The sequence below is a fragment of the Poromitra crassiceps genome, assembly GCF_964638095.1.
Source record: "Poromitra crassiceps genome assembly, chromosome: 7".
NCBI lineage: Eukaryota > Metazoa > Chordata > Actinopteri > Beryciformes > Melamphaidae > Poromitra > Poromitra crassiceps.
Genome location: NC_139628.1, coordinates 59523093 through 59549630, shown reverse-complemented (window position 1 = coordinate 59549630; position 26538 = coordinate 59523093). Strand labels below are relative to the sequence as shown.

Here is a 26538-nt window from a genome sequence, read left to right as displayed (position 1 = left end):
TGGGACAAAATACATTTTTTTTTTTTTTTTTTTTTTAATAAACAGGCTAAAATATTATGCTGTGTGTGGTAGTTGAAACATAGTTTCAAGTTGACGTTTATTTATGTTTGTAGTTGAAACAAAAACATAAATACTGTAGGCTACATGAATGGAAATGTTTGCTCATTAATATCTACTTTTAGAAATTATATAGGTAGGTAGGTTATATAGGTTTTCTTGTTTTAACACATTCACTGCCAGCCGTTTTTCAAAACTGTAGTTGGCTTCTGCCAGAGGGTTTTTTTGAGGATTCTGGCTCATCTTTCAAGAGCCGAGGATTCGTTTCTGTTAGGATTTTGTGAACACACAATATCTCAAAAGAACTAATAGAATGTGTGCTTTCTCTGTCTAAAAGAGTTAGTTTGTAGAGTTAGTAGTTATGTAAGCATTAGCAGTTGAATACAGCATGGTTTCAGCGTCTGTAAATTTATTCTGAGATAAACGGCTTTTTGTGAAATTCGATAGAACAGTCACTTTAACCATTCATTTTTGGCATCAGTAAGACGTCAGACATCTAAACAATAGTTTTGAACAGTAATTTCCTCCATAACAGCAGGAAACACCCCTCTCCTTCAAACTCCTCCCTCCGTGTGTGTTCTTCTTGGCTGCAGCGGGCGTGTCACAAGCTCGTTGCTGCTGCTGCTGTAACCTCGCGTCACCAGGCTCACTGCTTTGCTGCTGCTGTGCCTGTCTGCCTGGCGGCCGCTGGGCAAGTCTGGATGGATGGGCTCGCTCGTTTCTTGGGGTTCTGAGAGCTTTGATGAAGCTTTTGCGATTCTGGTCTTATTTATGCTGCGTGTTTCAAAGTGTGTTCCACCCGTAATCTATTATGCAAATTTGCAAAACCCCACCGCCAGCTCCCAAGCGCGAAAGCGTTTTCGCCAATCCATTTTCATGAGAATGGCTTCCTCACTGCTTTTTGCTTGCCTTCCTCTAGAATGGAGAGCACTGTCGCCACTTAGTGGGTCGGTGGAATGGGTTGTACACGTTCGGTCGCTCCAATATTTTTATAGGAGACGTGGGGGGCATTGATCCACGTAGCACCGTCAAAAAAAATTTTTTTTTTTTTTTTTGACGTCTCAACTCGTCATTGGCAGTGAACCGTTGGAATTTTTTTGACGAGTCAACTCGCCATTGGCAGTGAACGTGTTAATAATAATAATAAAAAGACTTAATGTGTAACTTTTCCTCCGTGGTATCGAAAATGTTGTGAGTGAGTGAACTCTGAGAGAGTTCATGTCAATTCTGCTAATAAATACATAATACCTGCTTCTTGCCTTTTAGGGGTATTTTTTTCTCTTCAGTTACACAGGTATCGTGATGTATCGTCTTCCAATATATCGATTATCGCAGAATCGCTGTATCGTGATAATATCGTTATCGAGGGCCAAGTATCGTGACCATATCGTATTGTGAGCTACTCAGAGATTCCCACCCCTACTAAAGACAGCAGCGCAATGGACTTATTTCAACACCTCCGACCAAAAAGCACAGAGTGAGCACTGAGCGCAGCTTGTTGCACTGCGGGCTGTAGCCTACAAGATAACGATTGCCACAACACACTCACGCGCGCACAGTCGCACACGAACACAGACGTTATCACCGGACGATGAAACGTTGCCTTTACAGTTCACATAATAACAAAACAACAAGTGAGGCCACAGAGTACTGATAGATTGGCTGTATTCATGGCAGCTGTCAGCCTCAGCTGACTCACCTGTCCCAGTGTGTCTGAATTTCCCCCTAACTGCTATCGCAGTTCCACGCATGCCTGTTGTGACTTTGTGTTATTCTAGTACAGATATAACAGCGAGCACGGGTGGTCGCTTAGACACTGCCAATATAATTATGTCACGGAGGAACACGCAAATCCACCAGTGTCAAGTTAGCAAGCAACCTCCAGGAAGTTAAAGAGCATGGAGCAGGGTAATTCCTTTGCTAAATGTATACTTAACACATTCACTGCCAGCCGTTTTTTTTTTACTGTAGGTAGGTTCTGCCAGAGGGTTTTTTTGAGGATTCTGGCTCATCTTTCAAGACCCGAGGATTCTTTTCTGCTAAGATTTTGTGAACACACAATATCTCAAAAGAACTAATAGAATGTGTGCTTTCTCTGTCTAAAAGAGTTAGTTTGTAGAGTTAGTAGTTATGTAAGCATTAGCAGTTGAATACAGCATGGTTTCAGCGTCAGAAAAATTATTCTGAGATAAACGGCTTTTTGTGAAATTCGATAGAACAGTCACTTTAACCATTTATTTTTGGCATCAGTAAGACGTCAGACATCTAAACAATAGTTTTGAACAGTAATTTCCTCCATAACAGCAGGAAACCCCCCTCTGCTTCAAACTCCTCCCTCCGTGGGCGTTCTCCTCCGCCCTCCTTGGCTTTTTCAGCAGGCAAGCCGCCGAGCGCTTCATGATGTGCACGTACCGTCACCAGGCTCACTGCTTTGCTGCTGCTGTGCCTGTCTGCGCGGCCGCTCTTTGAGGAAGTCTGGATCGGCTCGCTCGTTTCTTGGAGTTTTGGTTGAGAGCTTTGATGAAGCTTTTGCGATTCTGGTCATATTTATGCTGCGTGTTTCAAAGTGTGTTCCACCCGTAATCTATTATGCAAATTTGCAATCCCGCACCGCCACAATCAGCGCGAAAGTGAAAGCGTTTTCGCCATCCATTTTACTGTATGAGAACGGCTTCCTCGCGCTTTTCCCTCCAGTTTTGGCTCGCCTCTTTCTACTGTGGAGAGACATGTCGCCACTCAGTGGGTCGGTAAAATAGATTATACACATTCAATACCTCCAATTCTGGTATAGGAGACGTAAAAGGGTTAGATCAACGTCCCACCGTCAAAAAAAAAAAAACAATTTTTTTGACGTAAAAACACGTCATTGGCAGTGAACCGTTGGATTTTGTTTGACGTAAAAACACGTCATTGGCAGTGAACGTGTTAACCTTGTCCCTATGTCCATTTGAAAAGTTAATGCAGGATTTTAAAAAAAAATGAAAAAAAATATGGAGAAAAACACCTTCCTTTTTGAGAAGAAAATAACAGGCTTTTATTTTGTTAAGGCAAAGCCTGCTACGTCACAGTGGGGAGTGGCTCCCACGTGCGTGTCGCCCTCTCCCCTCCCACTGTGCCTGTCTGCGCTGTGCTGTCTCTCTCTCTCTCTCTCTCTCTCTCTCTCTCTCTCTCTGTGTGTGTGTGTACATGTCTGCGCTGTGACACGCTCTCTTTATCTCTCTCTTTCTCGTCTCTCACTCGAGGGAGGGAGCCTGCGGCTCCTTCCTCCCACAGCTCCTCTGCGCAGTGCTGGGCTTTCTGCAGCCTGGGGTCCGCTCTGCTGTGCGGGAGAAAGAAGGAGGGACGCGTCCATGATGCCCGGGCTGTGAAACCGCCACCTCCACAGCCAGCCACCTCACACACCCCACCTGTTTAACACGTTCACTGCCAATGGCGAGTTGACTCGTCAAAAAAATTCCAACTGTTCACTGCCAATGACGAGTTGAGACGTCAAAAAATATATATTTTTTTTTTTGACGGTGCTACGTGGATCAATGCCCCCCACGTCTCCTATAAAATTATTGGAGCTACCGAACGTGTACAACCCATTCCACCGACCCACTAAGTGGCGACAGTGCTCTCCTGACTAGAGGAAGGCAAGCAAAAAGCAGTGTGATCAAGCCATTCTCATGAAAATGGATGGGCGAAAACGCTTTCGTTTTCGCGCTGATTGCTGGCGGTGCGGGATTGCAAATTTGCATAATAGATTACGGGTGGAACACACTTTGAAACACGCAGCATAAATATGACCAGAATCGCAAAAGCTTCATCAAAGCTCTCAACCAAAACTCCAAGTAACGAGCGAGTCCATCCAGACTTCCTCAAAGAGCGGCCACGCAGACAGGCACAGCAGCAGCAAAGCAATGAGCCTGGTGACGCGAGGTTTACAGCAGCAGCAGCAACGAGCTTGTGACACGGCCGCTGCAGCCAAGAAGACACACACGGAGGGAGGAGTTGGAAGCAGAGGGGGGTTTCCTGCTGTTATGGAGGAAATTACTGTTCAAAACTATTGTTTAGATGTCTGACGTCTTACTGATGCCAAAAATTAATGGTTAAAGTGACTGTTCTATCGAATTTCACAAAAAGCCGTTTATCTCAGAATAATTTTTCTAACGCTGAAACCATGCTGTATTCAACTGCTAATGCTTACATAACTACTAACTCTACAAACTAACTCTTTTAGACAGAGAAAGCACACATTCTATTAGTTCTTTTGAGATATTGTGTGTTCACAAAATCTTAGCAGAAAAGAATCCTCGGGTCTTGAAAGATGAGCCAGAATCCTCAAAAAAAACCTCTGGCAGAACCTACCTACAGTAAAAAAAAAACGGCTGGCAGTGAATGTGTTAATAGTGCCCGGCTCGCATGGCTCTCGGTCGGCTGGCCGGACAATAGGCACCCCGCTGCAGTAGCAGCAGCTTCGGGAGGTTTTCTCACTGTGTTCGGGACATCGGCTCTCCTAACTCGGCCAGATGGCTGGACACGAGTGATACGTCACTTTTGTGTGTGTGTGTGTGTGTGTATCGAATTACAGTCCGCACCTCGGCCCGCCTCCGCTCGCTTGCTTTCATAACTCTCTCCGCGGTCCGTTGTTTCGTTGTCTAGCTGGGCTGTTCCTGCTCTCTTTCACTGTCAAAATTAGGCTGAGGCCCATCATATGCATGTGCATAAACATTTGCTACCTCCTCTTCCTCCTGAAAACCGGTGTTAGCATCCATAGTGTGTGACTGACAGCCCTGACCTGAGTGACGACAGACAGAGGGACAGACGGGCATGCCTGGCGACTCCCCTTTCTGACGTCAGAGTTTTGGGGTCCAAGATTTCAAAATAAAAGCACAAAAAGTAAAACGACCCCAGGAGTCACTGTAGTGTATATGAAAGTGTCTTAACACTTTGAGTGCCACGGCCCTTGGGCAAAAGGTTGCTTGCTGTGCCACATAGGCCGCAATGCATTTTAAAACAGTCATATAATTTCTTTAATAATTACTATGTAAACACTGAACACGCACAAATAACGATGAGACTCTCTTCTATCACCTGCAAAAAAAAGTTTATTGATCCCATTTTCCGTTCTTTAGTTATGAGCCGGAGAAGATAGCTTGATTGAACAAAAAACAGCCCTTTTTTTCTACGAGCTGAGATAATGAGCCTTTTGTGAAATTAAACATTTCAAGCACATCACTGACTCTGAAGCTAATTTTCTGATGTCTGGGTCTGTCTGGGTGAAGTGTATGCTGCTCTGCGTGCTCTGCGTGCCCCCCCCCCTCCCCCCCCCTCAACTGCACACGCCTCCTCCTGGGTGTGTCTGTTGGCTCTCTGCTGAGTTTGCTGTGCACACACGGGGTGCGCGACATCCAGCTTTTTGGTTCCGCGTGTGTTTGTCACGGACTCCCATGCTTCGAGTTGAGAATAATAAGGCTGATTATGCGAATGTGCTGTCGCAACGGACACGGAGGTGCTCAGTTGTGACAGCGGATGCAGCTGCTGCGGGCACAGCTGGCGTTTGGCTTCATGCATGACGATGCATACGGACGGATGCGATGCGATTTCCTTTTTCCCCAGCGACGACTTCTGTGTGTTTGGCTCCACTTTCTCTTATCAGGAGAGTGCTGTCGCCACAATGGGTTTGTAAAATAGGTTATAGACCTCCAATAGCTACAATATTGTAAGAGGCGATGTAAGAAGCTTAGATCGACACCCCCCCCCCCCCCCCGTCAAAAAAACAATTTGGAGTTACTGACGCCATTTGGCGTCGCTGGCAGCCTACGGTAAATTTCTAATGACGCCATATGGCGTCGCTGGCACTCAATGTGTTAATGTGTTAATGTGAAAATCCAGTTCCTCCATAATTCACCTACACATTGACTGATTGGGGTCTCTAACCTGCACCGTGCTCTTTAAGCATAGCAGCGGCAAGCTAAAACAGGAAGTTGGGTTGTTCTGCCTTCAGAGTAAAAGCATAAATTGTCAATTATGGAAAAAAGGGGGAAAAAGAGCTCTGCAGGGCAACAAATGTTTAGAGAAGTATAATAGTATAAGAAATCTAGTTTTGAGAGAAAAAATCGTCAATTTTAGTTTTAGGCAAAATCGCACAGCCCTAGTCTCAGAACCGTGGTGCTTTCTGGCGAACCAGCCCGTGTTCACACCAGTTTAAGCGGAACCAAAGTGGGAGGACATTATTCGGTAGTCCTTCTTCAGTTTTTTAAGTTTATTAATTATTTGGTCTGTCGTTGGATTGAACCCAGCCTTGGTCATCTCTTCCGCAAGTTCGGCATACGACTTGCTCTTTCTTGTCCTGCTTTCTAGCTTTTCTTGAGATTCGGTAGATGCCCAAATCGCCACTAAACATTTGGTTTCCCCAGGAGACCACTGCAAATTATTTTTCTCCATGTTGTCACTGCCTTCTTCTCCTTCCTGCTCGTTTTCACAGCCTAGAATGAGACACGCCCACTGATGATGTCACGGTTCCCAAGGAAAAACCAACTATCTTTTGGTTCTGCTGAGAACCAACTTTTCAGGTTCCGAACCAATTATCTTTTCGGTCTGAACGCGCCGGCCGGTTCAAATTTGGGTTCTGGACCCGGAACCGGCACGGAGCCCTGCCAGTGTGAAAGCCCTAGCTGTCGGGTGAAAAGAAGTGGCTGGCGACGGCACATGTATCGGAGGAAGCATGTGCTATTCTACAAGTCCCCAGATTGGCAGAGGGGGTGGAGCAACGATGTGTAGGAGATGGACAGAGGGAGGAGATGAAGGAGGGATGTGTAGGAGATGGACAGAGGAAGCAGAGCAGAGGAAGGAGGGATGTGTAGGAGATGGACAGAGGAAGCTGAGTACGGTAGTATTTATTTGGCATCAGGAAAAGCTTGTAGAGATTTGGGGAAGTTGGTGTGAGGAGATATTTTTATGCCTCCGCCGGCGAAGCCAGGCCGAAGGCATTATGGATCCGGGTTGTCCGTCCGTACGTACGTACGGCCGGCCGTCCGTCCGTCCGTACGGCCGGCCATCCGTCCGTCCGTACGGATGTTTGTTAACGCCATATCTGAGGAACGCCTTGACGGAATTTCATCAGTCGCCTTAAACATTCACTTAGGCTCAAGGATGATCTGATTAGATTTTGGTGGTCAAAGGTCAAAGGTCAAGGTCACTGTGACCTCTCGAACACCATTTTCAAGCTTGTTAACGCGATATCTGAGGAACGCCTCGACGGAATTTCATCAGATTCGCCTTAAACATTCACTTAGGCTCAAGGATGATCTGATTAGATTTTGGTGGTCAAAGGTCAAAGGTCAAGGTCACTGTGACCTCTCGAACGCCATTTTCAAGCTTGTTAACGCGATATCTGAGGAACGCCTGGACGGAATTTCATCAGATTCGCCTTAAACATTCACTTAGGCTCAAGCATGATCTGATTAGATTTTGGTGGTCAAAGGTCAAGGTCACTGTGACCTCTCGAACGCCATTTTCAAGCTTAACGCGATATCTGAGGAACGCCTGGACGGAATTTCATCAGATTCGCCTTAAACATTCACTTAGGCTCAAGGATGATCTGATTAGATTTTGGTGGTCAAAGGTCAAGGTCACTGTGACCTCTCGAACGCCATTTTCAAGCTTGTTAACGCCATATCTGAGGAACGCCTGGATGGAATTTCATCAGATTCACCTTAAACATTCACTTAGGCTCAAGGATGATCTGATTAGATTTTGGTGGTCAAAGGTCAAGGTCACTGTGACCTCTCAAACGCCATTTTCAAGCTTGTTAACGCCATATCTGAGGAACGCCTGGACGGAATTTCATCAGATTCGCCTTAAACATTCACTTAGGCTCAAGGATGAACTGATTCCATTTTGGTTATCAAAGGTCAAAGGTCAAGGTCACAGTGACCTAACAAATGCCATTTTCTAGCTTGGTAACGCCATATCTCAGTAACACATTGACTAAATTTCTTCACATTTGGCTCAAATAGCCAATTCTGCACAGAAACGCCTTGATGCAATTTCTTCCAATTTTGCTCCAACATCCACTTGGACTCAAGAATGAACTAATGGCGGAGGCATAAGTCCGCGTTGCGGTCGTTCTAGTTTATTTATTTATTTGTTTATTTGTCAGGGACAATGCAAGACAACATTGTAACAAGTTACAGTAACATGAAACATATGTGATGCATATAGGATATCTAGCCAAGGCTAATTTGCAATCCCTGTCCCTGGGTAGGCTTTTCTAATAAAAGACATACCGTAAATTCCGGACTATAAGCCGCGGCTTTTTTCCCGTTTTTTGGCCTTTTTTGCCCCCTGCGGCTTATATAACGGTGCGTCTTATCTATGGATTTTTTCCAAAAAAAAAAAAAAAATCTCTCTTTTTTAGCACTCTTTCTAACTATAAATCCACTTCTGTTTTAATTTCCTCTCTTGCCCTCTTTTAACAACATAACATAACATAACACAACACAGGTAAGCAGAAAGAAAAAGACGAAGCAATCACGCCATGAATGAGGAAATGACTCACCTGCTGGAGGCTGGAGATACACGCTTGGGCTAAACTTTTACTCCGTGAAACACTATCGATTAAGTCCGACATCGCTCAGAGGTTTTGAGCAGCTTGAAAACAAGTTTGAAAACGTGCAGAAGTCCATCCACTCACTCACTAAAGAAACTAAGGCAACCGTGAACAGAGTTTATAATGCGGAAAAGCGCATCCGCGCACTGGAGGACAAAAACAACACAGTGAGTCCGAAAATGGATAAAATGCAAAATCGAAACCCTGCACACGCAGGTTGATGACTTAATCAGCAGGAGTAAAAGAAATAACATTCGCCTGATCAATGTAAAAGAGGAGCTGAGATTGGTGACATGGACGCTTTCGTGGCAAAATCCTGTGTTACATCCTGGACCTGAAGGAAGGCGAGAAACCACCAGAGGTGGACTGGGCACACCGGGCGCCTCGGCCACGTCCAGACCCCGGCCTGCCACCGAGGGCCATCTTCATCTGCCTACTCCGCTGGCCCGACCGTCAACTCATCCTCCAGGCTGCGGGGAAGAAGCCCCTCACCTGGGAGGGTACGCGCTTTTTCGTCCGGCAGGACCTCTCCGCGTTGGTGCAACAGAAACGCGCAACATACAACAGCATCATCGAGTCAATGGATATCGCTTTGGCGTACTGTACCCAGCGAGACTCGTCATAACCAGACCGGACTATCTTTAGCACTCTTTCTAACTATAAATCCACTTCTGTTTTAATTTCCTCTCTTGCCCTCTTTTCACCACACCGCGGACACTGTGTGCCCAGCGGCGGAACAAGAGCTCAAAGTGAAACTGCCGAATATCTTTTGAGTTGGACTGGTCAATAGTACTGTGAGTAACTAAAATAAAAAAATAAAAAACGGAATTCTCTCTTCTTTAGCACTCTTTCTAACTATAAATCCACTTCTGTTTTAATTTCCTCTCTTGCCCTCTTTTCACCACACCGCGGACACTGTGTGCACTGTAAAAAAAACAAAAAATACCACAATGTGTGATTTTGTCTGGGGATTAGTGACCTGACTTTTGTTTTGTTGAAATGTTAATAAATGGGAGCTTCCCCAAACAGCCATCTCTTTCCCGACAATCCCCTCTGTGCACGAAGCCTTACATATGGTAATTAAACATCAAAACACCCGCGGCTTATAGACCGGTGCGGCTTATAGAAGAAAAAAATAGTCACCTTTGAAGGTGCGGCTTATAGACCGGTGCGTCTTATAGTCCGGAATTTACGGTAATCTAAACAAAGTGCAAACATAAAAATTGTGACACGATCATACAAAATGTACAGTAAAATTACGCAACTACATCAGTGATCAATGGTCGCAGGTTTGATTAATGAACATTAAGCAGGGATTGGGCAAGATAATTTGCATTGTAAGCTTTATTTTAATCAGCCAGTTGAAGTAAATTATGTGAGAGTTCAGCCTGGTAGAGGGGAAGAGGGGAAGAAGTTATGAGTTTACAAATTCTACTACTATCATTGGAGAGCCGTATGTACTGTTTGCGTGCATTAGGGCTGTCACTTTTTATTCGAAATTCGAATTTAACTTTGAATGTGGGGGAGGAGGGGCATGTTCGAATGTAATTTGCCATGTTCAAATTTTTTTTTTTTTTTTTTTTTTTTTTATTATTATTATTTTTATTAACCAAAATTAACCAACTGCTGCTTGCTGGTAATGTTAATCCCATGTCAGAAAAAGTCTCCAGATTTGTTGCGTTAGTCTCTTCTGAGAAAGATTGTCTCCAGGGTCTGAAAAGTTGTCTCAAGTTGTATGCAGTCAAGTTTGTGAGGCAGTGTTGTGACTGTGAGCGTCCAAGCTAACACAGCAGCGGAGAGTAGCTGACTGACTGGACCATGAGGACAGCTGAGGATTTTTTTTTAATATTTTATATTATATTATATATATTTATACGATGTAACCGGCAGGCGCGGACTGCATAATCGGGCACGTCGGGCCGATGGCCCGGTGGCCTGGCCTGCAAAAAAAAAAAAAAAAAAGGGTTTTTTAATTAACCAAAAAACATTTTGCGGGCAATACAACTTTATTTTGGGAAAAAGTGACAGCCCTAGCGTGCATGTCCTGTATGTACTGTGTGCGTGCATTAGGGCTGGCACGGATCACGGATAATCTCCGTGCCCCATACGGATCAGCCCCCACGGTTCGGAACGCGGTTCGGAACGTCAATGGTCCGCGGACCCCCCCCCCCCCCCTCCTTTTCGTTTCATTTAACGTTTAACGTTAGTGTTTGAGAACGCCTGCAGCGCAGCCAGACACAGACAGGCATAATAATCATGGCAAGCACAAGTGAGCTTCCTCATCCCTTGTCGCCGCTGTAAAGTATCTCTGAAGGCTGTGGCTAGTGGCTACTAAAGACAGCGGGACAACAAACTTATTTCAACACCTCTGAAAAAGCACAGGAATGCAATCAGCGTGTTGCGGGCTGCACAAGTCAGATAACGAGAGCCACAACACACACGCGCGCGCACACAATTTTCACAAACACATTATCACTGGACGGTGAAATGTTGCCTTAGGACACATAACAAAACAACACGTGGGGCCACTGAGTAGCTTAACGTAGCATCAACGTTTCCAGACTCACCTGGTCTGGTCTGTACCCATGTCAAGTGACTGCAGGTTGTTACCACTCTCTCGTAACGGGACAAGCCCCGTCTTTTATTGTCACACGAACACCACAACACATGCATGCGGCCACAACACACTCATGCTGACGGTGGCCGGTGAAAAGTGTCCTCTGCATTTAACCCATCCAGGCATGTCCTTTCCTCCGGGGGGCAGGCCAGGAGCAGTGGTCGCTTTCTCGTACAGCGCCCGGGGACCAACTTCGGATGTTGTCGTCACTGGTCGGATGACGATGACGATCTGATCTTCTGCATGTTTTTAGTGGGGGGGTTATATACGGAGGAACCCCCTGGGGGAGAACGGGGAGAACATGCAAACCTCCACACAGAGAGAAAGGCCCTTACGACGAGATACCCCACCTGGGCAGTAGGCACTGAAGATATGGGAGGGAACACAACCACAGCGCCCACAGTGTCCCAGGCGAGAATCGAACTCAGGACCTTCTGACTGTAAGGCGACAGCTCTACCACTGACCCACCGTGCCCCAAGCAACAGCCACGAAGTTAGGCATAGCAGTGCCACCTAAAACAGGAAGTTGGGTTGTTCTGCCTTCAGAGTAAAAGCATACATTGTGTCACTTATGAGAAAAAAATATTTTTTGAGCTGTGCAGGGCAACAAAAGGTTAGAGAAGTATAATAGTATTAAAAAAATCTAATCGAAAATCTAATTTTGAGAGAAAAAATCTGATATATTTATTTTTTTGCTGATCCGAAAAATCTGTGATCCGTGGCTCAAAATCTGTCACGTGATCCGATCCGTGGGTTTTCTGATCCGTGCCAGCCCTAGCGTGCATGTCCTGTATGTACTGTGTGCGTGCATGTCCCAAGTTGCAATACAAGGCGCACCGTTGCTCCGATCGCCTCCAAACTTCAACGAAGGGGTCTGGCATGAAACTGTTGTGGAAAATGGAGCGAGGTTTGTGGGAGAATGCGCACGTGTTTTATAATTAATCATATATATTATATTTATTATAATAGGTGTTTTATAATTACCGTAAATTCCGGACTATAAGGCGCACCGGTATATAAGCCGCAGCAGCAAAATTGACTGTTTTTTACATATATAAGCCGCACCGGACTATAAGCCGCGGGTGTTTTGATGTTTAATTACCATATGTAAGGGTTCGTGCACAGAGGGGATTGTCGGGAAAGAGAGGGCTGTTTGGGGAAGCTCCCATTTATTAACATTTCAACAAAATCAGCATTACGGTACTATAAGAAGCTCCCATTTATTAACACGTTCACTGCCAACAACGAGTTGAGTCGTCAAACAGAATCCAACCGTTCACTGCCAACGACGAGTTGAGTCGTCAAAAAAAAATTTTTTTTTTTTTGACGGTGCTACGTGGATCAATGCCCCCCGCGTCTCCTATGGAGATATTGGAAGTATTGAATGTGTGTAATCTATTTTACCGACCAGCTAGGTGGCGACGGTGCTCTCCCGACAGAGAAAGTCAACCAAAAGCAGCCGCCTCCCGCGGCTGCTTCCTCCATTCTCAAGGAAATGTCTTGGCGATTTTACAGTCATCAGTCACCAGACTCGCCCGAGAGCGCCCGCGCCAGCAGCAGCACACGGGGGATTGCAAATTTGCATATTAGATTATGGGTGAAACACACTTTGAAACGCCCGCAGAAAGGCCAGAATCGCACGCATTCCGAAAACCCAGAAACGAACGAGCCTCATTCTCATACTGTAGGCGGGGACGCTTTCGCGCTGCTGCGGTGGGGGGTTCCAGAAATGGACTGGGTGGGCAGCATAAAGCCTAGAGTCGCACGGGGCTTCATCGGGGCTCTCAAACCCAAGAGACGAGTGAGCCCTATCGACACTCGCTGCCAGGGAGGGAGGCTGCTCAAACTCGCAGCAGAGCACTCGCTTGTGACAAACGCAGGCTGAAAGCCACTAGACACGCCCACGGAGGGAGGAGTTGAAGGAGAGGGCGTTCAGAACTATATTGTTTGTATGTCTGATCTCTCACTGATGCCAAAAATAAATGGTTAAAGTGACTGTTCTGCCTGTTTGATTGAATTTCACAAAACTGCGATTATCTCAGCTTTCACTCTCAGACGCTAAAACCATGCTGTACTCAACGGCTAATATCTACATAACTACTAACTCTACAAACTAACTCTTTTAGACAGAGAAAGCACACATTCTATTAGTACTTTTGTGAACTTTGTGTTCACAAACTCCAAGCAGAAAAGAATCCTCGGCTCTTGTAAAATGAGCCAGAATCCTCAAAAAACGGCTTGGCAGAAGCTACCTACAGCAACAAAAAAAACGGCTGGCAGTCAATGTGTTAACATTTCAACAAAATAAATATAAAAAATAAAACAATAATAATAATAAAACAATCCTCAAAAGGATAATGTGCTGTAAACAATAAAACAATCCTCAAAAGGATAATGTGCTGTAAACAATAAAACAATTCTCAAAAGGTTAAGGTAAGGTGCAGTAAACAAATTAACTGGAAAACAATAATATAACAATCCTCAAAAGGATAAGGTGCTGTCAACAATCAAACCAGGTACCGTAATCCTTGTCTTCATCTTTTAGGTGAAGGTGCAGCAAACGGCTGTAAACAGAGTCAAAGTCAAGTCACTAATCCTCGTCTTCCTCTTCTTCCTCCGTACTGAAACCAGCAAAGTCCTCAACTTCAGTGTCGGAAACGAACAGGTTCAGGGTGGCTTCGTCAACCCCTCTCCTCTCTCCTTCGTTGTCACTCTCAAAACCAAGGAACTCCTCTTCGTCACTGTCGGTGTCGGAATCGAACAGCCTCTGAAGGCGCCCAGCTGTGCCGGCGTCATCATCACGCAGCAGTCCAGCCTTTCGGAACCCGTTGGTGATCGTGGATGTTTTCACACTCCTCCACGCTGTCAGGATCCACTGGCAAACTTGAGCGAAAGTTGCTTTTCGCATGCGACCAGTTTTGGTGAATGATTTATCGCCGCTCGTCATCCACGCCTCCCACTGAACGCGTAGTGCCACTTTGAACGCACGATTGACACTGATGTCAAGTGGCTGCAGATGCTTCGTTGTGCCCCCAGGAATCACAGCTGGAATGGAGTTTGTGGTCTTGATGGCTGCTTTCACGGAATCTGTTATATGAGCCCTCATGCTGTCGAGAACGAGCAAAGCTTTTTTTTGGTGAAAGAATCCTCCAGGGCGCTTGACGTAGCACTCAGCCAGCCACTCCTTCATGACACTTTCCATCATCCACCCTTTCTTGTTGACTCTGAGGCATATCCCACTGGGAATTTTCTCTTTCGGCATCGTGATCCGCTTAAAAATCACCATTGGCGGCAGCTTTACTCCAGATGCAGAGCAGGCCAGAACACAAGTGAAATTTGTTCTCTCGTGCCCAGTGGTTCTCAATGTGATCGACGATTCACCTTTCTTGTTAACAGTCCGAGTGAGTGGCAGGTCGAACGTCAAAGGCACTTCATCCATATTTATGATCTGCTCCGGTTCGATGGAATATTCCTTGATCTTCCTTTGTGTGAATTCGCCGAAGTTTGTGATTTTCTCCTGGTAGTCGGGAGGGAGTTGTTGGCACACAGTAGTTCTGGCCCGGACGGACAGTCCCTTTCGTCTCATGAATCGGAAGCACCAAGATGGGCCACCTATGAAATGTTCAATTTTCATTTCGGTGGCGACTGTTTTGGCCTTCAGTCGGATCTGCACCGTGGAAACGCCTCGGCCGTCTGCTCTCTGGGTCAACACCCAATCTTCAAGGGAATCTTCAAGTTCGGGCCATCTGCTTTTATGACCTCTGAAGGACTTTTTGGTCTTCTTGCACTGAGACAGTTCCTCCTGCTGCGCCTTCCAACGCCTCACCATTGACTCATTGATGCCCAGGTTACGCGCTGCTGCTCTATTTCCCTCTTTTAATGCGAGATAGACAGCTTTCAACTTGAAAGCTGCGTCGTGTGAATTTCTGCGTACCTTCCCCATGGTAAGTGAGAGAGAGTTGCTTCTACTGCTCGTCTTGTTGTGATTCCGGGCTGCTGATTAACTTTGAACCGGTAGGAGTAACCGGTTGATTTCCGCCAATGATGTCAAGTCTTTCATACACAAAGGCAATTCAAGGTGCTTTACAAAAAAATAATCGAAAAAACAAGCAGCAAAGCAATGCACATAAAATGTGCTGATGAAGCTGTGTAACCTGTAAAATCCATCGATTTTGGAGGTCACCGAGTGGCCGTTTGCTTACCGTAATTACCATATGTAAGGGTTCACGCACAGAGGGGATTGTCGGGAAAGAGATGGCTGTTTGAGGAAGCTCCCATTTACCGTATTACCGTAACATTTCAACAAAACAACATAACACAACACCACCTTTGTTTATTTTTACAGTGCACACAGTGTCCGCGGTGTGGTGAAAAGAGGGCAAGAGAGGAAATTAAAACAGAAGTGGATTTATAGTTAGAAAGAGTGCTAAAAAAGAGAGATTTTATTTGTATTTTTTTTTTTTTTTTTCTGAAAAAATCCATAGATAAGCCGCACCGTTATATAAGCCGCAGGGCCAAAAAACGGGGAAAAAGCCGCGGCTTATAGTCCGGAATTTACGGTAATCATATTTATTATAATATGTGTTTTATAATTAATCATATATATTATATTATAATATGTTTTAGATTTTAAATGGCCGTAGGTCGCACACCATTGCTCTGATCGGGTGTCGTGGGACAAATAAAAGGTTCTAAAAAGATTCCTGAAACTTTGTGTCCTACTTAACTTAACTAACCTAACTGTTTTCCCCTCATTAAGTGCAGTTAGTGAAAGCTCGCTCTGTCGTCTCACCGCCCAGGTTTCCGCTTCACGTCGGTCCGCGGTGACAAAGTGGACATCCTTTACAACAACATCAAACACTCCATCTTCCAGCCGTGTGACGGGGAAATGATCATCGTACTGCACTTCCACCTCAAGGTGTGTATTTGGCATTTGTATTTATCTGTTGTAAAAAAAAAACAAGGGAAAAAAGCATGCTAGAGTATATGTAAAACACACAGGATTTTGTATAACTCAACCTTTTTTTTTACGTTTATTTGTTCATTTTTAGTGCAGAGACAATCCAAAACTAAGGATTTGCACAACTAGTCAGTTAAACGTCGGTATACGTAACATTATGTAAGCTGTTGTCTTAAGATGTTATGCAGCCACCCTGCGCAAATTGCCACAGGCGAATGGGTTATTGATTAATCGATTCAGATGGCTCTTAATACACACACTATTTCTTTCGACATTTTAACTGACGTTTTGACTGTTTTCTGAGTGTTTTCTTACTTATAGACTACTAGTTGACTAGTCTAAATTAAAAATTTCATTTAATAACTGACAGGGGAAATAGTCTCTAGGAACAGTTGCCTCCCTAAGCAAACATAGGCAAAAAATTGACAAATAAAGGAAATTGCAAATAAGAAGCTTTATGTAAGGACGACATCAAAATAAAAATTGTATACTTTTATTGGGGGAGTGGGGGTGTGTCGACTTAATGGTGATCTTCTTCCTAAAAGCGTTTTACTTTAATTCATCAGTTAGTAGTCCAAAAGATAGATGATCTTTCCTCAATAGTTGTGTCTTTTAATGTTTAAATACATTAGATTCTTCCAAAACGAGCTTAACTTGAAATTCGGCAGTCCTTTTTTGTTTTTCCAATATTTTAAGTGTCACATTTGTTTCCTTTGAATTCTGGCATTTTAATTTTGGGCCCATGCTCTCCGCTCCAGAACGCCATCATGTTCGGTAAGAAGCGGCACACGGACGTCCAGTTCTACACGGAGGTCGGCGAGATCACCACGGACTTGGGCAAGCACCAACACATGCACGACCGCGACGACCTGTATGCCGAGCAGATGGAGCGGGAGATGAGGCACAAGCTCAAGTCCGCCTTCAAGAACTTCATCGAGAAGGTGGAGACGCTGACTAAGGAGGAGCTAGAGTTCGAGGTCCCCTTCAGAGACCTCGGGTGAGTCCGACCGGCTCTAACACAAATACAGATGGCCACAAGAGGGCAAAGTGAGAAACATGTATTTGTGTTGGCACATAAGAAGATGGAGAGAAGCGCTATTGGGAGCTGGAATCAACATCACTTCAGGAATGAGTCTCACATTTAACTATTTCTGATGTTTTTCAAAGGTAAAAGGGGAGGTGGACGCGTCCAAATTCACACAGGTGTCGGACGAAACACACTGGAAAAAGTCCACAGTCACACTGATCCCATGAACTAAAGGACTAACAGGCATTATTCCTGGAAATGTCACATTAAGTTGGTAAATAAATTGGTTCATAGGATCACTGCAGTGATGTTTTTCTAATGACCATTAGATGGACTCATGGCTTTGATTGAAGAACTGTTAGCAGTTTATGCCGAACCCTATAGCTAAGGCTGCTCAGTCAGAAGAACCCTATGGCTAAGGCTGCTCAGTCAGAAGAACCCTATGGCTAAGGTTGCTCAGTCACAAGCGGCTTGTGATGTTGATTTAGGCTTCCTATAGGAGGTGCAGACCTCTGCTGAGATGAATGGAGAAAGAGGAGGCTATCAGGAGAAGGTTCAAAGTTGACTTGATGCACTGAGGAGGAGTGGTGGTACAGTATTGATGTTGAAGAAGAGATGGGGGAAATGACTATTAATTAACTGACCATGATGGTTTGTGGTTTCCAAAATTTGCTGGCCTCTTTATAGAAAATGTACCTGCTGGTGATGATGCTGATGGAGAGATACATTTAGACAGACTCCAATTTAGTTTCCCACACTGGTAAAAAAAGCATTCCCTCACGGTTTGATTTGGCTGTGCATCTCGTCTCCAGGTTCCAGGGCGCCCCTTACAGGAGTACCTGCCTCCTACAACCCACATCCAGTTCCCTTGTCAATGTTACTGAATGGGTGAGTGACTCCACTTCATCATCTAGTAACACTTGGCAGCAGCAGGATTCAACTTAAAGCTTCCTTTAAGTTTTTAGGAGCAGTAACACAAAATTATGAATTTGCTGATGACATAACTGCCCAGAAGTTACTGCGTTGACAATGCAACCTCTGCACATATGCACATATAACCTTAACCTCTACACATATGCATAATATATGCATACCTACATACATATGCATGGGAAAATAATGTGAATGGTATTTTGCACCAAATGCCTTTAAATCTCTGTTCCTCACTGAAACAATGGTCAACTGAAGTATTTGACCCAAACATTCATCATTGATTTTGTTATTCTTTAAACATATTTTCTCCGCCTCTCTAGCCGCCGTTTGTGGTGACTCTGGACGAGGTGGAGCTGGTCCACTTTGAGCGTGTGCAGTTCCACCTGAAGAACTTTGACGTGGTCATCGTCTACAAGGACTACAACAAGAAGGTCACCATGATCAACGCCGTGCCCGTCAACTCGCTTGACCCCATCAAGGAGTGGCTCAAGTAAGGCCCGGCTGACATGGTAATGCATGTCTAGTCAATTGGTCAACTGAGGGGGGGTGGGTCACGGTGTGGCAGTGCCAGCGCTGTCACCACAGAGCAAGAAGGTCCTTGGTTTGATTCCCACCTGGGACGCTGTGGACGCTGAGGGTGTGTCCCCCTTCCCCATGTCCTCAGTGCCTACTGCCCAGGTGGGCTCATCAAAAGGGCCTTTCTGTGTGGAGTTTGCATGTTCTCCCCGTGATCCCTGGGGTTTCCTCCAGATAGGAACCCCCCACTAAAAACATGCAAGAAAAAAATTGTCAACTAACTTGTTTACTACTTTAGTTATTTGGATTTAAATGAGTGGATTCAGGGTATCCGTGGGGTCTTGAAAAGTATTACAAGTTGATAAATCAATTTAAGGAAAATTAAGGCCCTTAAACGTATTAAAAGGTCTTAATTGCAATTTGAGAGGTATTAAATTTCGTAGACAAATTTCGTGCTGATTGTGTTAATTGAGTATATATCCCATATTGATCGCAGACCCCTGAATTGAATTGATATCGTACTGCGGCAGACTTTGTGATATCAGCAAAGATTGTACTGTTGTCCAAAGAATCTATATAATATGGTATCGTGATGAGACTTGTGATTTACACGCCTCTCGCTGATGTGACGAAAGTGGCGTTGAGGTCTTAGAATATATTGAAAGGGTCTTAAAAAGGTTTTAAAAGGTATTGAATTTAACTTCAGGATGTAATTGTCCTGATCCACCGTCAAAATGATCAACAAACTGGCAAATTAATGTGTTGCTGCTCTTGTTTCTATGCATCACAAATCCAAACTCTGGTACGACTAATGCTGCGCTCCTTTTTGTCTAGTTCGTGTGACATCAAATACACGGAGGGAGTCCAGTCTCTGAACTGGACCAAAATCATGAAGACCATTGTTGATGATCCAGAGGGCTTCTTTGAGCAGGGGGGCTGGTCCTTCTTGGACCCAGAGAGTGAGGTAGGCACAGCACAGCTTTCTACAATGGTGGAAAGACTGTAGAAATGTTGTGTTTTTGTTCATTTCTTTAACTACGTGAGCTCAGTGTTATTGTGCTTGCCTGTTACTGTACCTTAGAAACAGAGTTGGAAATGGAAATTGTCACAGTTTCTCTCACTCTCTGCTCCTCCTGTAATCCTCTCTCAGGGAGAGGGGGCAGAGGAGGACTCTGAGTCAGAAATCGAGGATGAGACTTTCAACCCCTCTGGAGATGAGGAGGAAGCGGAAGGAGAAGACAGTGACGAAGACTACGACTCAGAGACAGAGGACTCTGGTACGTCTCCGAAAACACATATCAACCAGGCCAGGGTCGAATAGTCATATTTCTGGGCATTCGTTTAGCACAAGTCACATGGTGTCATGTTCTCAGTCAAGAGAGAAGTATACTACTAACTGACTTGCAGTCACTTGCCTGTGACTGCCTTAACTCATTGAGTGCCAGCCACTTTTGGAAAACGGATGCTCCCAGTGCCAGAGTTTCAGAGCGTTTTCAGTGATTTCTCGAGGCCCACAGAATATTGTGTGATATTACTATGTAAACACCGAACACGCCCAAAGAACGATGAGACTCTCTTCTATCATCAGCAAAAAAAAGTTTATTGATATCATTTTCCGTTCTTTAGTTATCAGCCGGAGAAGATAGGTTGATTTCACCAAAAACAGACGTTTCCATCTAGAAGCTGAGATAATGAGCCTTTTGTGAAATGAAGCATTTCAAGCAAATCACTGACTGAAGCTAATATTTTCTGACCTGAAACATCTGAACAGTAATTTCCTTCAATAAAACAGCACCCCCACCCCCCTCAACTCCAAACTCCTCCTCCGTGGGAGTGTCTCTGGTGGCTCTGCTCGCTCTGCTGCGTGTGTCAGGCGAGTCTCTGCTGCCTGCTATGGCAGGCTCTGCTGCCTGCGGATCCACGTTCGGATGGCGGCCGCTCGTCGGGGGAGTCTGGATCGGGGTCGCTGAGTTTGTCTGCGTTTCTGGGGTTTCGGTTGTGAGCTGGGATGAAGCTGCGTCCGATTCTAGGCTTTCTTCTGCGCGTTTCAAAGTGCGCTGCTGCACCCAGAGTCTATTTTCGGAGCGCTCCGCCTTGTGTGCCGGCTCCCAGCGCGACACCGAAAAGCCAAACCATTCTCATGAGAATGGTTTGGCTTTGGTTTTCTTTTCTGGCGGCTAATCGTGTGGAGAAACTATCGCAGCAGAGACAGAGGGGCTCAGTTGTGGGAACGGATTGGCTGCTGTTCGCAGCTAACGTTAGCTCCAGCCAGAGCAATCTGTGTCGCTCTGGCTCATGCATCGGTTTCTCTTTCATCACGGCTTTTTCTGCTGTTTTTCCTCAACTTTCTCTAATCTGGAGAGCACTGTCGCCACCTAATGGGTCCGTAAAATAGGTTATACACCTTCAATAGCTCCAATATTTTTACAGGAGATGCATGAGGCTTTGATCCACATCCCACCGTCAAAAAACGCATTTGCCGTCTTTAGACGTCATTGGCACTCTACGTTACTATTTGATTTGACGTCGATCGACGTCATTGGCACTCAATGAGTTAATGTTATGGGACGTAATGTTTTGTCTAGTGTGGTAAAACTCAACCCATCTGCTATCAAACAAGAAAAATTTTCCAATTAAGATGTGCCCCTACTCAGCATTAATAAAGCATGGTTCCTAATGTCTCCTATGGCTTATAGAGATATATACTGTATATATATATTTATATATTTATAAAACGGCTCTCTCAAATCAAGCAATCTGATTGGTTCACAGCCATCGTATAAATCCCGTAACCCACTCCAATAACCCATGGCCACGCAACTCATAACCCATGGCCACGCAACTCTCTTACTAAAAGGCTTTGGTTACAATGACAATGTAGAAAAAACAAATGGCGGAGACAGCTGTCAGATCCTTGTGAATCGATCTTCGCTTATAGCTTTACTAATACTTCGCAGAAAATTATGTTTTGTACAAGAATAGACGCGGGCTAATGTCTTCTTTGCAAAAAAAAGGCTGTTAACCCCGCATTTAACCCCGTAACGTTAGTTGGTGTCGGGCTTTCCAGAAAGCTCTAAGCTTCTCAGCAAGCGCTGAGAATGCAGCGCTGCGCTCGAGCTGCGTGTCGGGCTTTCCAGAAAGCTCTCAGCTTCTCAGCAAGCGCCAGGATTGGCCAATGTCAACTTCAGTCTCCAGAACGATCCAATCAAATCACCCGCACGTTCTTGCGGTCCCATCTTACAGTAGTGTTTCAACTGACTCTACCAGAATGCCATGGCAGTCGGACTTATAGTATTACTATTATTATTATATTATCATACTTGGAAACCGTTTTATAAAAGCGTGTGTTGTGGCATATATCCCGCTGCTCAGCAGTTATCCCACTCGGCCTGCGGCCTCGTGGGATAACAGCTGATCAGCGGGATATATTTGCCACAACACACTGGCTCTCATGCTATATTGCTTATATATATATATATATATATATATATATATATATATATATATATATATATATATATATATATATACACACACATATATATATATACACACACACATATATACACACAGTACACACACATAATGTTGTGTGTGTTTCATAGTTAGGGACACAAGATCCCAAATGATGCATCTGAGCCAACACAGGTGAATTTTTGAAGTATTGGCCACAGTCCGATCCATTTATGAGTACTAGAAATAGCGCGTGCTGCGCGCGCTCACTCACGCCATAGCGCCATGCGCTTCACGCTCAATTGTGTGTTGCAGCGCCATGGAACCCCCGGCCCCCTTATTATAGTAATAATGGTAATATATTATAGATTTTGGTCCGTTTTCAATGAGAGATTAGCGCTGTCGCCTCACAGCAAGAAGTTCCTAGGTTCGATTCCCGTCTGGGGCGCTGAGGGTGTGTCCTCAGTGCCTACTGCCCGGGTGGGCTCGTCAAAAGGGCCTTTCTTTGTGGAGTTTGCATGTTCTCCCCTCCAGATAGGAACCTCCGCTAAACACTCATGCTCTCTCTCAAACACTTGCACACACAGACACAGTTCCTAATGTCTCCTGTGTGTTGTGTTGTTCTGTTAGACTACAGTGATGTCTCCTGTGTGTTGTGTAGTTCTGTTAGACTACAGTGATGTCTCCTGTGTGTTGTTTTGTTCTCTTAGACTACAGTGCGTCGCTGGGCAGCGAGGAGGAGAGTGGCAAAGACTGGGACGAGCTGGAGGAAGAAGCCAGGAAAGGTCTGTATCTGGAACGGGCGTAGAATTAAAATCAAATGGAGAACTGTATGTTGCAGTAGTCGGGTTTCCATCCACCCATTTTTATGCGAAATGTTTATGCGAAAATTCGCAAAAACCTCCAAATAGGAGGTAGGCGGAAAAGTTGGGTGTATCGATAAAAGGAAAATGCGAAACGTGCGGTGGAAACAGATGAAGCGATAATTCGTTGTCTCTCCATTCAAAAAACACACAGTTTGCCTTAATCACTGCAGAACATGACATGCCGTGTAGCCTACACACTATAGGGCTACACACGCTAAATCATGGTAAATACGCAGCACAAATACCTGCTGTGGTAAACAGAAGAAGACGGGATATTAACTTTAAGGCGACTCACTTCTAGAATTGAATGAAAGTGTATTCACTTACTATCTGCTCTATCTAGCAGCTGATCAGCAGCTCAGACAGCCTCAATTCACATAATGAATAATGAATGAGAGGCTGGAAACGAGAATTATTTCACTTTTTCTTTTGCCGACTTTCTGAAAATTCGATTAAAATGTGCGATACCTTTGGATGGAAACCCAACTAGTGTTGTGCGTCTGTTGAAGCTGAAGTCTTGGCACGGATGTCTGTCCGCTCGACAATCCCCAAAATCCTGTACGTTGGTTACATCTCATTTCAATTCTTCTGACTCGCACCGCTCCCCTCTCTCTCTCGCCCCCCAGCTGACAGAGAGAGTCACTACGAGGAACCGGAAGATACCTCCAACAGCAGGAAGAGGAAGGTCCGACCTCAAGCCCCCTCGTCGAGCAAGAAGAAACGACGGCACTGAATCTCTCCATCGCTCTCTCTCTGTCACACACACGCGCACACACACACACATACTGCCAAAACTTAAGTTGACCCAACCTTTCCCTTCGACCCCAACCTGGCTCTTCTCACTCATGTTCCTCTCATGCAAACACACGCAGATACACAATGTGTATATAGTCGGCTCCCCCTTGTGTTTGTGTTGCTCAGTGTTGCCATGGTAGCGACGTACCAGCAAAACCGTAAGACACAAAACATCAGTCTCTTTATTCCTCCATCCATCAGGGGTCGTGTCTGTGTGTGCGTGTGCATGTGTTTAATTCAATGGGTTTTTATTGCAAACTTTGTTTATTTTCTGTTTGTTTTTGTAATCAAATTAAAAGGAACTGTAGTTTATTTTTGCGTGGTTTGATTCTTCTTTATCACTTGTTTTTTCCTTGATTGTATGTGGATGGACACAAGTTTTAAATTGCACCGACACTTGCGTGTTCATTCTAATAGGTTACAGTACATCATGCCTTACATGCCTTTTTTGTTATTATTTAGCTCTACATCTTCAGTTTGTCAAGTTGATTTGTAGTATAGCCCTAATTCACAAGCATGTCTCAGAGGGTCTGTGACGACCACAAGACTGAGAAGTTGAACTCTCCATTTGGCATGAGTAAATGTAATGCTGATCTTAAATTGGGCCTCAGAGGAGCGGCAGCACCAGGCAGAACTGAGACCGCCACTAACAGAAGCAGGCTTCATGCCCAGGAAGGTGGCTCGGCACTCGTCAGGCCGTAGGAAGATGGTGCTCAACTGGGCAAGGCGCATCAAACGGACAAAATTGCAGCCGAGTATTTGTGAAGCACCGTCCACAACACTAGGTTAGTGTTTGTGAGGCACCGTCCACAACACTAGGTTAGTGTTTGTGAGGCACCGTCCACAACACTAGGTTAGTGTTTGTGAGGCACCGTCCACAACACTAGGTTAGTGTTTGTGAGGCACCGTCCACAACACTAGGTTAGTGTTTGTGAGGCAATGTTTGTGAGGCAACACTAGGAATCATCAAACTTCTTTTTTCCCTGGATTCCTTGGGTCCTTCCGCATCTACTCATCTAGGCCACACCCATTTCCGTCTGACTAGATTTTCCGCCATTGTCAATTTTATCCAAAGCTTTTTTTGCGATTTCTCCTTGAAACTTTGTCCAATCTTCACCAAACCAAAGCACACATCATGTGATGAGTGTCCTACACAACACTGTTTTGTGCTTCTCGAAAAAAACGCACCATTGCGATCAAATCGACTTCCAAAGTTCTGTGGGTCCAATTTCACAAAAATCGGCATAAAGTACACAACGTGCGATCCTATCCAACCTTGGTCCAGGTGTGGAAGGATGTACTCTGCGCCAATAGGAGAAATATTGTGTCATATTTCACCTCCAGGGCACATAGCAGCATTCAGTACCTGTACCTTCTAAATTGTGCCTTTACCACCTTATTGGCTCATTCTTTCAATGGACACATTCGGCCCCTTTTCACATATGCAGGATGTAAAGCGCAACACCGACAAATCAATCAATGGCTCATTCCAGCTCAGCCTTTGTATTCTTGTGGCAAGTGTGTGTTTTCATATATGATCGGGCCAATAAAGGTGTGTGCGTGCAATAGTTACATCACATTGCAACAGCAAGGCCCCTCTGTGCAGAGGACCCCACCCCCCCGGGGGGGGGGTGGGCTAGAAGCCATATCCCATCCTCTTCTCCCCCCCAGCCAGCCATTATGTTGGAGCTTTAGGAGTAGGCCGCCATTTCTGTTTTAACACATTCACTGCCAGACGTTTTTTTTTTACTGTAGTTAGCTTCTGCCAGAGGGTTTTTTGAGGATTCTGGCTCATCTTTCAAGACCCGAGGATTCTTTTCTGCTAAGATTTTGTGAACACACAATATCTCAAAAGAACTAATAGAATGTGTGCTTTCTCTGTCTAAAAGAGTTAGTTTGTAGAGTTAGTAGTTATGTAAGCATTAGCAGTTGAATACAGCATGGTTTTAGCGTCAGAAAAAATATTCAGAGATAAACGGCTTTTTGTGAAATTCGATAGAACAGTCACTTTAACCATTCATTTTTGGCTCTCTCTCTCTCTCTCTCCCTCCCCCTCTCGCTCTCGCTCTCTCTCTCCCTCCCTCTCTCTCTCTCTCTCTCTCTCCCTCTCGCTCTCCCTCCCTCTCTCTCTCTCTCCCTCCCTCTCGGGAGGGAGACGCACTAGGTTTAATCCTAGTGAGAGGGGGAGAGGGAGAGAGAGAGAGAGAGGGAGGGAGAGAGAGAGAGAGCGAGAGGGAGAGTTGCTTCAACTCCTCCCTCCGTGGGCGTTCTTCTTGGCTGCAGCGGCCGTCACAAGCTTGTCACCAGTCAGTGCTTTGCTGCTGTCCTGTGCCTGTCTGCACGGCCGCTGTTTGAGGAAGTCGGGATGGACTCGCTCGCTTCTTGGAGTTTTGGTTGAGAGAAGCTTTTGCGATTCTGGTCATATTTATGCTGCGTGTTTCAAAGTGTGTTCCACCTGTAATCTATTATGTAAATTTGCAATCCCGCATCGCCAGCAATCAGCGCGAAAACGAAAGCGTTTTCCCCCATCCATTTTCATGAGAATGGCTGGGGTGAGAATTGCGTGACAAGTTAAAAAAATGCTTGCCTTCCTCTAGTCAGGAGAGCACTGTTGCCACTTAGTGGGTCGGTGGAATGGGTTGTAAACGTTCGGTGGCTCCAATAATTATATAAGAGATGTAAAAGGGTTAGATGCACATCCCACGGTAAAAAAAAAAA

General features: G+C 45.0%; 1 protein-coding gene across 1 annotated transcript in view; it reads left to right on the top strand.

Annotated features, from left to right (window-relative positions):
• Window positions 1-24132, top strand: part of supt16h (SPT16 homolog, facilitates chromatin remodeling subunit) — a 59026-nt gene extending 34894 nt beyond the window's left edge. The window contains exons 17-24 of the mRNA XM_083639805.1: window positions 16070-16188; window positions 16989-17227; window positions 18070-18145; window positions 18511-18680; window positions 19541-19670; window positions 19857-19983; window positions 22870-22944; window positions 23652-24132. Coding sequence (XP_083495931.1) covers window positions 16070-16188; window positions 16989-17227; window positions 18070-18145; window positions 18511-18680; window positions 19541-19670; window positions 19857-19983; window positions 22870-22944; window positions 23652-23758 — 1043 coding nt within the window. The 3' untranslated portion in view covers window positions 23759-24132. The remainder of the gene's footprint in view (window positions 1-16069; window positions 16189-16988; window positions 17228-18069; window positions 18146-18510; window positions 18681-19540; window positions 19671-19856; window positions 19984-22869; window positions 22945-23651) is intronic.
• Window positions 24133-26538: the final 2406 nt, after the last annotated feature.